Source organism: Myxocyprinus asiaticus, chromosome 32, assembly GCF_019703515.2.
Source record: "Myxocyprinus asiaticus isolate MX2 ecotype Aquarium Trade chromosome 32, UBuf_Myxa_2, whole genome shotgun sequence".
Classification (NCBI taxonomy): domain Eukaryota; kingdom Metazoa; phylum Chordata; class Actinopteri; order Cypriniformes; family Catostomidae; genus Myxocyprinus; species Myxocyprinus asiaticus.
The window spans coordinates 19,153,985-19,171,558 of NC_059375.1; the positions used below are offsets into that span (position 1 = coordinate 19,153,985).

At 34.1% G+C, this 17,574-nt stretch overlaps 1 protein-coding gene across 3 annotated transcripts; it reads left to right on the plus strand.

Annotated features, from left to right (window-relative positions):
* The first annotated feature begins 12,095 nt into the window (after window positions 1-12,095).
* Window positions 12,096-17,430, plus strand: ankrd1b (ankyrin repeat domain 1b (cardiac muscle)). Of its 3 annotated transcripts, XM_051667533.1 has the most exons (9): window positions 12,097-12,152; window positions 13,065-13,199; window positions 13,296-13,400; window positions 13,518-13,625; window positions 13,714-13,812; window positions 15,453-15,551; window positions 15,652-15,750; window positions 16,311-16,409; window positions 17,292-17,430. In XM_051667533.1, exons 1-9 carry the CDS (start codon window positions 12,126-12,128, stop codon window positions 17,361-17,363), a joined length of 843 nt encoding a protein of 280 aa, XP_051523493.1. In that variant the 5' UTR covers window positions 12,097-12,125; the 3' UTR covers window positions 17,364-17,430. The 3 variants fall into 3 exon arrangements, with proteins under 3 accessions (XP_051523494.1, XP_051523493.1, XP_051523492.1); XM_051667534.1 differs by lacking the exon at window positions 17,292-17,430 and having other exon boundaries at window positions 12,096-12,152; window positions 13,072-13,199; window positions 16,311-16,654; XM_051667532.1 differs by lacking the exon at window positions 17,292-17,430 and having other exon boundaries at window positions 16,311-16,654.
* Window positions 17,431-17,574: the final 144 nt, after the last annotated feature.

The window sequence follows — 17,574 nt, forward strand, 5'->3', positions numbered from 1 at the left end:
CAACACCTTTGAAATGTTTCATACTGACACTTGATGGTGGAACAAGTAAATATATGTTTACATTGTTTAATTGTTCACATAAAGGCTCTGTCTTACATGGCGGATTCCCCTTAATGCATTGCAAACACCATAACAAAAAATAATTCTCTGTGTTTTTCAGGGTCTCTAACTCAGATGCCATTCCTCATGTATCTGGGGCTCTGGAAGAGCAGGGTAATCATCAAACCAACGGTAACTGAGATATGATTAATACATTACAAACATACTCTTATGAAGTTAATCCTTTTTAGTATATGTTGTAACTGGTTTGTGAAAATATTTTGTTTGATAAGAACGACAAAATGTGAAAAAGTAGCTTAAAACATAAACTCATTAGAGCACTATCTAACATCTAACATAGATTTCTCTACATAGATGTATTTGTGAATGTATTTGTAAATGGGCCTTGGCAAAATACTTTACAATTTGTGATTTATATATAGAACATCACTGGACAAATAGTGTCTTAAGCTAATGACTCCTGTATTTGGCATCTTTGACAAGTTCAAGACAAGTGGTGGGTGGGACAGATTCTGACACATGGACCAAAAGGAACCACCCAAATCTGACTGTTGTAATTTCCCCACTGTTGGTGACCAACAGAAAACAGTTCACAAGAACTAGATAAGAAGGACATGACTCAACATGGCTGCTTAAAACCACCAAAAATGGAGCTGCCAAGAACAAATCCAATTCTAACAATATATAAAATGACACAAAAATGCACTAGGATTGACTATTAAAAATTAAATATGACGAGCAGAATATGCACAATGCAAACTTAAAGACCTTAATCAAATAGGTGTATTTATGAAAGATCAATTCTACTTGAATTAGCCTATTGCAAATCAAATATTTTTTAAACAATAACTACTATAATTTAATGATGCATAAACTTGAACTGTTAAAACCGATGTGAAAATGAATGTAAGTTAACTAAAAGTAACTTTTGAGCACTTTGAACTACTTTTTGCCAGTGTCATGCAGAGAAGGTTCTGTTCTGTTCTGATTCCCTCTCAGCGGCTCACCACATTAGGAAGCATACCACACATTCCAGTCCCACTGCTGGCTGCTCACTCAGTACCTCACATCAGTCACAATGATCAGACTGTGCAAATACTATTACAACCATATACTGTAGATAGCAAAAAAAATATGAACATTTCCATTACAGTTGTAAATTGTGATAAGCTAGCCAACCTGAGAAATCTAAAGCATGCTCTGTGCAGAGTGATGACTATGAGCCATCAGCTTGGGGAACAATGTGGTTCTGTTCAGGAACATTAAAACCAAATGATCAGAAAGTCTAAACTTTCATTTAATGCATGCAGATTTGGTCTTCCTCACTGTTGTGTGAGACACACACTTCCTTTGGAGACACATAACATGGACTTGTCTTCCGAGAAAGAGGACGAGCTGGATTTCACTATGGTACAGTAGGATATAATCAGTGTTGGGTGTAATCCAATTACAAAGTAATTAGTTACTGTAATCTAATTACTTTATAGTAAAAAAAAACAGTGTAATGCATTCCATTTTAATTTTTTGTAATCAGATTACAGTTACTGACTTTCAATTAATTTGATTACTTTTAAGTACATTATAGGATTAATATTATTTATGTAGAAAAAAAAATTATGGCCCCGTAACAAGTCATTGTGAAGGAGAAATATGAGGTGCTGAGTGTTTGACTTGTGTTACAAGAATGAAAGAATGAAATATAGACATTATTTTGAATTTTTGTGGAGTGGAAAAGTGTTTTTGAAAGTAACTTATTAGTAAAGTTATTAGTAGTGTTACATTTTCAATGAAGTAATTAGTAAAGTAATCTGATTACAATTTTAGAGAAACAATTAAAATTTTATATTACTAAAAATAACACTATTTTTAAGTAACTTACCCAACACTGGATATCGTAAATATACTGTAGTTATTCATAGTACTTAATGTGATGTGGAACAAGATTTTATTGAGTTCATTTACAAATTGACTTGTGCAAGTGTCTATGGGCGCCTCCCAAAAGATCTCATGTTTGCTCATAAACTTTATATAGATCAGTTATTCTTTGCAACCTTTCAGTTGAGCATGTCTGCGGTTAACACACTCAACATAGACAAGCCATTCAAAGAAATAGTAATATGCTTGTTAATCCATACTAACATACAACAGGATAAACACTAGCACTAACAGACACTCTGAGGAAGAGTTACGGGTCTGTTCAGGATTGTGTACAGCAGGGGGAAAACAATGCTCTATATGAAAATAAAAAGCAGCTAACCATATTGTAAACATGTATGGTTAGGACTGCAAAATAACTGGCTTAGCAACTTTTTAAAAGGGAGGTAGACAGGTTAGGTATTAGGTAGACAGGTGCCAACATGGACAGGTTGTGTGACATGCCCTTATCCTCAAAACCATGAAAGGTAAAAGAAAATATCACCCAGACTGCATCAAATGCAGGTTCACTTGCCTTGAGGATGAAACCATTGAAATTCAATTGACATTTAGAAACTAAAATGATCAAATTTCCTAATCATGTCAATAATTTTGCATATTGTCAGGTATCCACTTGGATCCCAAAGCAAAGCTAGTTGAGATCTCCTGTTGCACCTCTTTAGAAAAGGATCAGCTCTCTACAAAAGCTTCTGTCATGACTGCTCTCTGTGCTCTCATGTCTTCAAAGGTCTTTGGTGTTTGGTGAACTTTGACAGGAAGCTCTGCTACACACTCCGACGCTCAACCTTTCTATAATATACAGCTGTGTATGAACTTTTTATATCACATAAGGACTTAATGTAATAGAGGGCTTGATGAAAAGCTGTCCCACATATCTCTGACATCATATAACATATGTGTCAGTGCTATAGGTTCATATTTCATTTTCCATATTATTATTGCTTATGGTATGCTGTGCCCGAGCTGCGTGGTGACAGGTTCAACACTCACACGTGCCATTAAGTAGGTAAATCAGAGCATGAACCACATGTGATACATAATTCCTGCTTAGAGGAACATTGCACATGGAGCAGCAACTATATATGTCCCTGATAATGTCCCACATCTTCACATGCACACCATGTATTGATGATGTTTATTTTAAATTGTAAATAACTCAGAACATAATTTTCCTAATTAGTATTTTGGTCTAACCAAACTGGAAACTGGAAAGAAATGTACTTGAGAAGCAAAAATCTCAAGTTAGAAAAATTGCATAAGATATTAAGACTTGTTTTCAGAGAATATACACAAAAAAATCAGTGTTGTATAAAGTATCCATTTGTCATACTTGAGTAAAAGTAAAGTTACCTTCATGGAAACTGACTCAAGTAAAAGTTAAAGTAGCTGACGAGAAAACGACTTAAGTAAAAGTATTAAAGTTACTGATATTAAATTTACTTAAGTATCAAAAGTAAATGTAAATTGCATAAATTATGGAACAGTTCATTAAACCCATGGCAACTTATTTGATTGGTGGTGCTCATCATTTACTCACCCTCATGCCCAATGTGTTGGACTTTCTTTCATCTGCAGAACACATACAAAGATTTTTAGAAGAATATTTCAGCTCTATAGGTCAATTCAATGCAAGTGAATGGTGGCCAGACATTTCAAGCTACAAAAAGCACATTAAGGGAGCATAAAGTTATCCATACTACTACAGTGGTTAAATCCATGTCCTCTGAAGCAATTCAGTTGATTTTGGGTGAGAACAAACCAAACTGTAACTAATTTTCACTGAATATCTTGCCATTGCAATCTCTAGGCATAATCATGATTTCAAGCTTGATTTCACTTTCTAGTGCTTGATGCATGTGCAGAGCCTTAGATGGTGCTATAGGAAGTGTAATCAAGCTTGAAATCCTGATCGCCAAGGAGACTGCTAATGTCAAGATTTATAGTACAAAAAGGAGTATATTTTGGTCTATTCTCACCCAAAACCAATTGGATCTGTTCAGAAGATATTGGTTGAAACCACTGGAGTCTTAAGGATTACTCTTATGCTGCATTTATGTGCTTTTATGAGCTTCAAAATTCTGAGATATTCTTCTGAAAATCTTTTTTTGTTTGTGTTCTGCAGAAACAAAATGAAAGTCAAACACATCTTGGGTTGAATAAGGGTAAGAAAATTAAATGAACTATCCCTTTAATGGCGCATTCAAGACAAATCCGAATGATCATATTTATGGGATGAGTGTAAATGAACACCACAATCCATAAAAATTGGAACACTGAAGGGGGGAGTTGAGTCATATTAGTGACCAGAACAGAGACTTGTGGAGGTGGGCTCTTTTCATTTGGGCCAATAAGCAATCACCCCGGCAACTGCATAGCAATGTGCTGAAACACAGTTAAAGCAACTTTACAACAGCATAGCAACAACCTGACAACCACCTAACACCCTGTAAACTGCAGAGCAATTTGCAAAAAACACAGAAAACAACTTAGCAACAGCATAGTAACAACTTGGCAACCACATACTGTAGCAATGCGCCAAACACACAGCAGAGATCACCTTGACAACTGCATAGCATGCCCTGCATCCATCCAGAACACCCTAGTAAGCACATACTGTAGCATAAATGTGCTACAAAGCAAATATAACACTTTAGCAACCACCAGAAAACTAGTTTTGCTTCAGCAAAGACCATTCATATCTTCATAAAATATAAAAATAAATATTTATGGACATTTTCATGAGAAAATATAAAAATAAATATTGTTGGACATTTTCATGAGTGCTAGTAATTATTCATACACATCATATCTTGTTTAAATGTAAATTGTAAACGCATGTAATTGACTTTTATATGAACAGGTCTCCTGGAAAGGCGGGAGACTGATCACACATAACTTCATTATTTAAAAGCTTTCATAATGTTTAAGCCTAAACTTATCAAATTTATTAGTAAAAAAAAAAAAAAAAAAAAAAAAAAAAAAAATTAACTTACATGAGCAGTTTCTTGTCTTCCCCAGTGGAGACAGACGACAGAACATGTAATCTTGCGTGCGCTTCGCTTGTGATTTTGATTCAGATTTGTGATTCGCAAAATGAATCATTCAGACCGCTGTTTGAATCTTTTTGTTCAGTTCAAAGGAATCAAACTTAAAAGATTCGACTCTTTCCATTTTTTTAACGAATCACACATCACTATCGACGATCTGCATGCATTTTTACACGTACAGCTGTTATTTTTTTTGCTGTGTTCAGTCGCAAAAGTAACGAAAGGGTCTTGAGAAATTAATCGGAGTAAAAGTATCAAATTTATCTTCAAAATGTAGTGAAGTGAAAGTAAAAATCCAAAGAAATATTTATACTCAATAAAGTAAAACAATTTAAAACCTGTACTTAAGTATAGTAACGAAGTATTTGTACTTCGTTACTATACACCTCTGCAAAAAATAGCACTTTGGCTGAATTTGATTTAATCATGGACAGTGAATCCACGTGTTTGAAATGAATTTTCTTAACTTAAAATTACTATGTAATCTCAACACAAACACTTTGTGTAGAAATAACCTAGTTGAATTGGGCAAACCCAACAAAATTAGACATGTCAATGCAACTCAAATAAACCCTTTTGTTTCTTTATGTACTAACTAGTGAATTTAAATGTTAGCATGACAGACTGCAGTTTAGTAATTATAATGTGGTTAGCACAGAATTTACTCAATGATGCGAGCAATCAATTTCAGGTCCAACATCTACCCATACTTATCTTTAGCTTAAGCTCCTCTCTTCACCATAATGGTAACCCCCAAAACTCCAACATAACAGAAACTCTTCTAAATCTTAACATAAAACATTAAACACTTACAAGTATCCCCTTTACATTCATCTTGCACCAAAATACACAAAATAACACTTAATTTCAACAATTACTCTTGCAAAGCATGCTGGAAAAATGGAAATTACTTGCCCGGTTTCATCAATGCTACATTAACACCACAAAAGTATTCATGTAGTCCCAACTCAAATGGATTCAGTAAACTTCCATTTTACAAATTTAAATGGATAGAACGAAATGAAATCACATTGTGACAAAATGTTCTAGAATTGTGTTGCTTTAGTTCATTTTAATTAAGAAAACCGAACAATCAGCAAAAATCATGTTTTTGAGGATACGAGTTAAGTTTATTTTATAGGCCTATATTAATTTTAAAATAAAAGAAATGGCATTTTCTTGTTATGTTTATTGTCTCACCCCATTTGCATTTCATCTTGCTTTAAGCATTCATCTTACAATATTCTAACAAAAATTATAGATTTAACAATTTTCCAAAGGGATGAGACATATACAGGTGCATCTCAATAAATTAGAATGTCATGGAAAAGTTCATTTATTTCAGTAATTCAACTCAAATTGTGAAACTCGTGTATTAAATAAATTCAATACACACAGACTGAGGTAGTTTAAGTCTTTGGTTCTTTTAATTGTGATGATTTTGGCTCACATTTAACAAAAACCCACCAATTCACTATCTCAAAAAATTAGAATACATCATAAGACCAATAAAAAAAACATTTTTAGTGAATTGTTGGCCTTCTGGAAAGTATGTTCATTTACTGTATATGTACTCAATACTTGGTAGGGGCTCCTTTTGCTTTAATTACTGCCTCAATTCGGCGTGGCATGGAGGTGATCAGTTTGTGGCACTGCTGAGGTGGTATGGAAGCCCAGGTTTCTTTGACAGTGGCCTTCAGCTCATCTGCATTTTTTGGTCTCTTGTTTCTCATTTTCCTCTTGACAATACCCCAATGATTCTCTGTGGGGTTCAGGTCTGGTGAGTTTGCTGGCCAGTCAAGCACACCAACACCATGGTCATTTAACCAACTTTTGGTGCTTTTGGCAGTGTGGGCAGGTGCCAAATCCTGCTGGAAAATGAAATCAGCATCTTTAAAAAGCTGGTCAGCAGAAGGAAGCATGAAGTGCTCCAAAATTTCTTGGTAAACGGATGCAGTGACTTTGGTTTTCAAAAAACACAATGGACCAACACCAGCAGATGACATTGCACCCCAAATCATCACAGACTGTGGAAACTTAACACTGAACTTCAAGCAACTTGGGCTATGAGCTTCTCCACCCTTCCTCCAGACTCTAGGACCTTGGTTTCCAAATGAAATACAAAACTTGCTCTCATCTGAAAAGAGGACTTTGGACCACTGGGCAACAGTCCAGTTCTTCTTCTCCTTAGCCCAGGTAAGACGCCTCTGACGTTGTCTGTGGTTCAGGAGTGGCTTAACAAGAGGAATACAACAACTGTAGCCAAATTCCTTGACATGTCTGTGTGTGGTGGCTCTTGATGCCTTGACCCCAGCCTCAGTCCATTCCTTGTGAAGTTCACCCAAATTCTTGAATCGATTTTGCTTGACAATCCTCATAAGGCTGCGGTTCTCTCGGTTGGTTGTGCATCTTATTCTTCCACACTTTTTCCTTCCACTCAACTTTCTGTTAACATGCTTGGATACAGCACTCTGTGAACAGCCAGCTTCTTTGGCAATGAATGTTTGTGGCTTACCCTCCTTGTGAAGGGTGTCAATTATTGTCTTCTGGACAACTGTCAGATCAGCAGTCTTCCCCATGATTGTGTAGCCTAGTGAACCAAACTGAGAGACCATTTTGAAGGCTCAGGAAACCTTTGCAGGTGTTTTGAGTTGATTAGCTGATTGGCATGTCACCATATTCTAATTGGAGATAGTGAATTGGTGGGTTTTTGTTAAATGTGAGCCAAAATCATCACAATTAAAAGAACCAAAGACTTAAACTACTTCAGTCTGTGTGCATTGAATTTATTTAATACACGAGTTTCACAATTTGAGTTGAATTACTGAAATAAATGAACTTTTCCACGACATTCTAATTTATTGAGATGCACCTGTATTTTACTGGAAAACAACACAAAAATATCAGAGGGTCATAGAAAAAAAGGTGACCAAAAAAAAAAAAAAATGGACATGGGTTTGATCTTGCAGGGGTGGTTCACAGTTCAAGGTAAAGTGATTAAAATTCTCTTGTAAAGCCACATATATAATAAAAAGTGGTCTTTTTACTGAAAAAACTGTTTACAGCATTGCCCATGGCAAAATAGGATGTCAGACATTAGGTCATGAAAGAGCAGGTAGGCTTTTATGAGGATCTGGTCCAGAAATGGTGGATAGGTATTCAGGCAGTGTGTTAAGTTACAGCTCATGTTTTACAACCATTTTCAGAACACTCTGAGAATGAAGACAGATAAAAACACAAGCTTCACCACATCTATCAGATATCCTACAGACCTGTGCCCAAAATACATGAACTTTAGATTATGATGTACTGTAGTGTAGATGAAAAAGTCTTTATTTTATCGGATTGGAATGATTTACTTTATTTGACTTGTTCTGCGAGATACATGCAATAAGATTAAATTGTTTAACATACAATCGTAAATAATGCTTGAACTAAGCTGAGGGTGAAAAAAGTTGTAAAAACGCTTTCTTTTTCAGACCCTTCTTAATGATACAACATTTTAAAGCATTCCGATTAAAAGCATGATATTAAGAACTGATCTTTATGGTGCCATCAAAGCTTTTGAACTTTACAATATGAGAATTTGTTATCTGGCTCCTGAATCTTATAGCTGAGAGCCTATACCTCGCGTTTATGGGATGAGACATGTCAAAGTATTTTGATGGGACAAGCACATCATTTCAGTCAGCGTTTGACATAAATAAATAAATAATAAAAAAGGAGCTCTGTAATCGGACAGTGTAAGCATGTAGCATTTCTGCAAAAGTTAAATAATAATTGTAAATGCTTAATAGATATTATATTATATTTTTATTTCAGGTACTCTTTTATATCTATAAGAAAATCTGTTTAGGAAAATTGCATGCTAAACACTTTTCTCATGAATTTTAGTTCAGTTCAATTCAAGGTAACACTTTACAACAATGTTCCATTTGTTAACATTAGTTAATGCATTAATTATTATGAACAAACAATTAACAATATGTTGTTTACAGCATTTATTAATCTTTGTTAATGTTAGTTAACAAATATACAATTGTTCATTGTTAGCTCATGTTAGTTCATAGTGCACTAATGTTAACAAACAACTTTTGATTTTAAACATGTATTACTATATGTTGAATTAACATTAAGATTAATAAATGCTGTAAACATATTGTTCATTGTTAGTGAACGTTAACTCTTATTATTGTTAAATAATGTTAACAAATGGAACCTTATTGTAAAGTGTTACCTAATTCAAATTGAACTCATTTTAAACATATTTTAGTAATGCTAATTACACTCATTATATTCATATTACGGTGGAATTTTACATTGACTAAAGGCCCCCCTTAAGGATTTCGTTCTTTCTGGTCCTAGAGTGTGACTATCAAGAGGATTTTTGAAGTGGTAACGTTTGTTTTGATTGAAAATCATTTAAATCTTAAAGTGGCGTATATGTACTGTATCATGTAAATACACAGTAGTGATGTGATATAGGCAATAGTGATAGAGCAAAATTTGTCACAATTTCTACAAATAGCTACTTTTGAAATAGCAAGATTTATTTTGAGTAAAAATTGAATAAATAAAAAATCCTCAAAATAAACTGTTCAGTAAAGGATGTACCATTTCTAGTTTATTTTAATCATTTTTAGCATTTCATAATATCTCAAGTATTTTATAACAACTTCTATATTATTCAACAAAAAGCTGTAATGCTATTTTTATTGTTAGCTACATACATGTTCAACAATTTAAAAATAATTATGTTAGATCAACCTAAAACAATCAATTATGCAGTGCCTAGGGAAAAACAGGTGTTTAGGAAAGTGTTTTGTGGTGTTTGTTGTTATTAAGGCTTATGGATAAAACAAAATCAAAAGGACCTTTAACCCTTTTGTACCCTATTAATAATATCATTCAGGGCTCAAGAATAATAATTTTTTTCCTGCTTGCCTAGTCAGGCCAGTTGTTCAAATTTGTCCTTGCCTTGCCAATATTTTGGCCCAAAAACTGGCCCATCAATATTTATTTATCATTATTTTATTTTTTTTACAAATGTACAATTATTTATTTGGTTTTAAAGCAATAATAGCTGGAAATGAAACCACTATAATGAGAGCTGTAAACACACTTTTACTGGAAATCTATGGCGTATGGTTTGTTCATGATTTTCAACCTATTCTAACTGGTGCCTTCAAGACTATCACAAATAATTCTCGCAATTTCGACACTTACAGTATTTAGTGAAGTATTTAAATCAGCAGATTTCACAACAAATTACACAAAGCTAAATAAGTTTGCATTGCAAAAACAAAAAACAAAAAAGCATATACATGATTAATGAATGTAAAATAGTAACAACACTGCACTGGCCCAACAGACCAGCAGGCCATCGTTACTGTTGAGCCGAGCCCTTTCATTTCATGCCCAACCTTAATACAGTTATTTAAACAGAAGCAAGATAATGAGACAATGTTCAATAATATGACTATATTAACTATACACAGCATTGCTGAATAGACCGTATTCACAGTAGCATCATATTAAAAAAAAAAATGTTTTTCAGGAATGAAAACAAGGATGTGAGGGATAGATTTCCAGCCTGATAGGTTGAACAGTTGTTTTAAGTGGTGTTATGCAATCGTTCAGCTGCTGAAACATTGAAAATACATCTTTCCTAAAATTTTCAGTAGAAAAACTACTCCAAGTGAAAAAGTCTATCCCTTTCAGCCTAATTTTTATTCCTGTCAAAAATACAGTGCTACTGTAAATAAGGTCTATGATACACAGTTTGTCTTGGCTGACAAAATGTTTTTAGACTAGTTTGCTCCAAGGTAAAAACAAAAACAAAAAATGAGTAATCTTTAGAGTGCTGAATAAAAAGAGTGCTATAGTAGCTACAATGCAATGCCTGTGTTGTGCACTGACCGAGTGGAACCCTGCAGAGACAGCCTACTGAATATCACTTTAAAAACACTTTTGCTTTTAGACACAATATGTGTATTGCAGAAGCAGCACACTTGAACCCTTATGTTGCATTACAGATGTCTCCACTGTAATATTTTGTCCTTGTTAGTGCTGAGACAACAAACAAATATTAGGTATTATGGCTTCTCAGGGCCGTTTCTGATATGGGGGCCCTAAGCGAAATCCTACTTGGAGCCTTACAGCTTTTAGTATATTTAGAAAATAAATAAATAAATAAATAAATAAAAAACAACCTTGCTTTGCAGGGGCCCCTGGTGGCTCGGGGGCCCTAAACGGCCACTAGAAATGGCCCTGTGGCATTCCTGTGTCTAATGCCAGTGGAAAACGCGTATTAAAAAGATGCCTCATGTGGCCTCCCACAGAGCTTTGAAAATGACACTCACTTAGACATGGTACAATGTATATATTGGCCAATATAATTTTTTATGGATAAATTCTTTCTGCATCATTTTGCAGTTTTACAGGACTTGATCATGTGGACATGCTGGTAAAATGACAGCTGTCATGCAAGACGACCACCCATATGACTCATTACTTTGAGTGATTTATGGCCGCCTCAGTGGAAATAGTCACAGGGTGTAACAATTTTACCTGCACTTGTAATAGAAGTAATGCAAGAGATGAAATCCAAGAAGAAATAAACGAAGACATCACCCTTAATATATGAGACAGTCAAAGCTAATTATGATGTTATGTATGTCCTCATATACATGTGGTGTTCTGTATCTTTGGCCCCTGGAGTCAGCTGCTGCATGTACTGTGAGTACAAGAAGGTCCTTTCATGTTCCACTCAGGTTTCAGCTCCATTCCTCCCAATACCTGAGGTATATCACCTCTGAAAATGGTTCTTTTTTTTTTTTTTTTAACTATCAGCCCCCTCCAAAATGCACCTGACTTTGGACTATGCAGAATGACACATGGAGCATGACTCCAATCCTTGCTCAGATGTGGGAGGGGCAGCCTGAACATCAGGGTGGGAGCATGATCTAATTTTTCAACTGTCGCCACAACATATATAAGTGATGCTTGGCTAAGATGCTTCAGAATTAACCTAAAGAAAATTTCTAAGGACAGCTGGACTATCATACAGATTTTAGTAAAGTCATGGGAATCCTACAGGGTGATGAGCTGGTAGGCACTTCAAATGTCTATTTCAAAAGGCAGTTATACTTTTGACTTTCAACATGCAGATCAGTGTTGGGTGTAATGCACTAAGTAAAGGGATTACTCTTCATTTTTCAGTAATTTAATTACAATCACTTCTGAGGTAATTGCATTAAATACGGTACAGACTACAGAACAATTCTATATGAAACAATAGTGAATTTAAAATCAAAATGTAATGTCTAATATTAAAATGTATGTTTTCTAATTCAAGAATATTTTATTTGATTTTATATGATTTATTTGAAAGAATTAAAAGAACAGTTTCATGTCTATACTTGTATTGTTTATCTAGTCGAGGTTGATAGGGGTTTTAGAAAGTAATTAGTAATAAGTAATGCAATTACTTTTCAGACAGCGTAATTAGTACAGTAATCTAATTATGCTCTAAAAGACGTAATTAGTAGTTAGTAATTAATTACTTTTTTAGAGTAACTTACCCAACACTGATGCAGATTGAATATTTTGCCTTTTTGTGAAGATTTCAGCTTGGTTACGTCTTAGATTTAGACTTTAAGGTCCTTATCACTTGTGTTATCTTTTTATTTTTGCTCAGATTTCTTACATTCGAAGAGAATTTTTTTCTGTCAATTCAAAAATATGCACTTTATCCTTGAGTGGTGATTTTAAATGTATTGTTTTATCATTTAAATCTAACAAACGTTTTTGTGAAATGTTTTTGAAATATAACACAAACATTTTTAAGAAAAAACATTTCACAAAAACGTTTGTTTGATTTAAATGATAAAACAATACATTTAAAATGCATTTACATTTAAATACATTTAAAATGTATTGTATATGCCACTTCGATATTGGACAGACAAGTCAATAATCATATTTGTTTCTGCTTTTAATTATATTGTTTTATTCTATTAGGATACAGGCATTACAAATGAAAACAAAAAGCAGGACGACACTCTCACACAGACATATCCAGCTGAAGAATGCAAGAGCTCTTTGGACTACAGGAAACAAGATCATGATGATGATGTTATTCTCACTGGATTTAATGTAAGATATAGATTGGTCAAACATACTGTATACTGCATTGGCATTCCTCAGCCACAGTGTATTTTCTTTTGTTTATTGCAATGGTTTTGCCATTAGACTGAAAACAGCACTGATGATGTTCAAGAGATTCTACAGGAGAGTCCAAAGGCAAAAACAGAAATGACACCAGACTACAAAACACAGACAGAACAAGAGATAGTGGTAAACAACTGTCATGTTTCTGCAAGCATCCACACTGTATTGGGTTTCAAAAACAATCATTATTACTAAGAGAGTGCAAACCCTCAAGTAATCATACTGTATGTTATTTTATCACAGAATGATTTTGTCGATGAGGATGACTTCCTGAAGGCAGCACTGGATAACAAATTGCCAATGATCAAGAGTTACCTCGCCAGGGGTGCAGACCCAAATGCATGTGATAATGTGAGTGCTTATCCAACACACTGAACACGTCAAAACTTTTCACTTGAATCTGAAGGACTAAAAGGCAAAAATTCTTTATTCTTTCTAGTTTAACCGTACAGCTCTACACAGAGCTTGCTCACAAGGCAATGTAGAGATTGTGAAAACGCTGTTGGAGGCTGGCGCTTCAATAGAAAATAAGGACAAGGTATTGGATAATGTCTACATTATTATTTCAATTTCAAGTGGGCCAAAAACGTATTTAACAATTTAACATTCATTAACAACATTAGTTTACATGAACTAACAATGAACAATACTTTTACAGAATTTATTAATCTTGGTTAATGTTAATTACAACATATAGTAATACATTTTTTTAAATCAAAAGGTGTATATGTTAACATTAATGCACTATGAACTAACATGAACTTAGCAATGAACAACTGTATTTTTATTAACTAACATTAACTTAGATTAATAAAAACTGCAAAAAATATATATTTTTTAATGCATTAATGTTAACGAATGGAACCTTATTGTAAAGTGTTCCCAAAATATTAAACCAAGTGCCATTTATCTGAAATAAATATAGCACAAACACAATTTTAAGCAAAACATTTAATATATAAAAAAAATAAATAAATAAAAAAAAACCTTATTAGATTTGAAAAGATAAAGCAATAAATATACTGTTCAGAGTATTTGGATCTTTCTGGTTGTCAGACATAGTGGAACATGTCCATAGTTAATGTGATAAAGTACATCATTGGTTACTCTGCTAGAACGCAAGTGTGAACTTGAGGGGAACTGACTTCATACAAGATAGTTCTGAAAGAAGCATGTAGCATAATTTGTTTGGAGATGTCACTTTGTTTGGTATTTCCTTGTATGCAATGGAATTCATACTAATAAAGGGATTATTATATATGTTATTATATACTTAAAGGGATAGTTCACCCAAAAATGTAAATTCCCATTTACTCACCCTCATGCCATCCCAGATGTGTATGACTTTCTTTCTTCTGCTGAACACAAAGATTTTTTAGAAGAATATCTCAGCTCTTTAGGTCCATACAATGCAATTAAGCCAGAACTTTGAAGGTCCAAAAAGCAGATAAAGACAGCATAAAAGTAATCCATAAGACTCCAGTGGTTCATTGCATATCTTCTGAAGCGATATGATAGGTGTGGGTAAGAAAAAGATAGATATTTAATTATTTTAAATTCTCTTCCCTGCCCAGTAGGTGGCAATATGCATAAAGAATGTGAATAGCCAAAAACAAAAGAAGAAGAATGTGAAAGTGAAAGTGGAGATTTATAGCAAAAAAAGGACTTAAATATTGATCTGTTTTTCCACCCACACTTATCATATTGCTTCTGAAGATATGGATTTAACCACTTGAGTCATATGGATTACTTTCATGCTGCCTTAATGTGCTTTTTTGGATCTTCAAAGTTATAGCCAACACTAAATTGTATTGTATGGCCCATACAGAACCGAGACATTCTTCTAAAAATCTTAATTTATGTTCTGCTGAAGAAAGAAAGTCATACACATCTGGGATGACATAATGGTGAGTAAATGATGAAACATTTTTCATTTTTGCGTGAACTATCCCTTTAAGTGTCCAAACAATTTTGGGGCCACTATATATATCTGCATTTTTTTTTTTTTTTAATTTTATCGTATATGAACACCGAAATGAGTGCATGCCATGTGGACACACAGCCTTCATACATCTATTCTGTAGATTCTAATTTTGAATGATTGGAGCTTTGAATAGTCACATATTATAGTCATTATGAATGGGCCACATTATTCTCATGGTTGTGTTTAACTCCTAGCTTCAAGCAACTGAAGTTCACTGGGCTTGTCGTGGTGGAAGCTTGCCTGTGCTAAAAGTACTACTTAACCATGGGGCAAAACGGGATTCCAGAGACAAGGTAAAAGCAATTATTTTACTTATTTGACAGCAAGCCTTTATAACATCTAGAAGACCATTTTAATTCTGTGACATCTCTTCCGGTCACATGATAACCTCAGCTTCGCAGCACTCCCCTACATGTGGCAGTGAGGACAGGACACTACGAATGTGCTGAATATCTCATACACTGTGGCGCAGACATCAATGCAAAAGACATGGTAAGAAATGAACCATCCATTCCAACACTGTTTAAACTGTTTATTTAATGATTCAAAGTCAGTGTCACATTATCATATGTAAGGAATGCTCACCCAAAAATACAAATTATCATTGTTTACTCACCCTGATATTGTTCCAAACCTGTATAACTTTCTACTGTTGAACACCAAAGGAGAAGTTTAGCAGAATGTCCGAGCTGCTCTCTTCCATACAATGAAAGTGGATGGGGGCCAAGGGCTGTCAATCTTCAAAATGGACACAAAGGCACTATAAAAACATCATAAAAGTTGTCCATTCAAATTGTGGACTAAATTCCAAGCTTTGTGTTAACTAAAATGTCATTATTAAATGGAAGTTTTGCTTGACAGCTGTGGTCACCATTCACTTTCATTGTATGGAAAAGAGAAGCTTAAGACATTCTGCTATAAATAACTCCTTTTCTGTGCCATATAGAAGCAAATAAGTCATATGGTTTTTGAATCCTATCTCACACAGAATTTTGGGTAAACTTGTATTAATGAACACTTCAATGGTTACTCTAAATGTTATTTTGTATCAGGAGAATGACACACCACTGCATGATGCGGTCAGGCTGAATCGCTTCAAATTCATCCAGCTGCTGCTTCTGCATGGAGCCGACTTAAAACTCAAGAATTACGTAAGTACTCTGAACTGTAATGCTCTCATACTTTATCAAGTTGCAGATGCACAGTATTATGTATACATTAATACAGATGTAACTTTAACACGGGCTTTATCAAAGTGTCCTGGTCAACCCCAGTTAAGGTGTGCACAGTGCCATCTTCTGGTGCATATACAGATATTCCTTTTGCTATATAATTTTAATGTAATTAGGCAACAACTCTCCAAAGTCATTTGTAATAGCAGTTAAGATATTCCACAACATTTCAGCAAAGGATCAGGATAGTATTTTTTTTTCAATATATACTGTATATACACTACCGGTCAAAAGTTTTGAAACACTTGACTGAAATGTTTCTCATGATCTTAATCTTTTGATCTGAAGGCGTATGCTTAAATGTTTGAAATTAGTTTTGTAGACAAAAATATAATTGTGCCACCATATTAATTTATTTCATTATAAATCTAAAATGTATTTTTTTTTAAAGTTTTTGAAATTGATGACTTGGACCAAATAATAAAGAAAAGCAGCCAATAAGTGCCCAACATAGATGGGAACTCCTTCAATACTTTTTAAATAAAGTATCCCAGGGTGATACCTCAAGAAGTTGGTTGAGAAAATGTCAAGAGTACATGTCTGCAAATTCTAGGCAAAGGGTGACTACTTGAAGATGCTAAAATATAACACAGTTTTGATTTATTTTGGATTTTGTTTAGTCACAACATAATTCCCATAGTTCCATTTATGTTATTCCATAGTTTTGATGACTTCACTATTATTCTAAAATGTGAAGAAAAAAATTATAATAAAGAATGAGTAAGTGTTTCAAAACTTTTGACCGGTAGTGTATATATATATTTTTTTTTATCACACTCACTGTTGCTTTATCTTCTCAAGGAGGGAAAGTCCCCGATGGACAGTGTTTGTGAGTGGCAGAATGGAGCCAAAACCCTCTTTGACAACCTTTAGGATGGTAACAAATAGAAGCAGTACAAGACACACTTGACAACCACACCTATTTTTAAGAACAGTTTTGAGCATAATACACATAAAGAGCAGAATTTTTAGATTGCCTACATATTTGAATCTGATTTGTTAGGAAGGTGTATTATGGCGCTCCGCATGACTACACCTTTATAAAAGGAAAAGTTATATGAAAGTTTGAGTTTCAGACAAATGA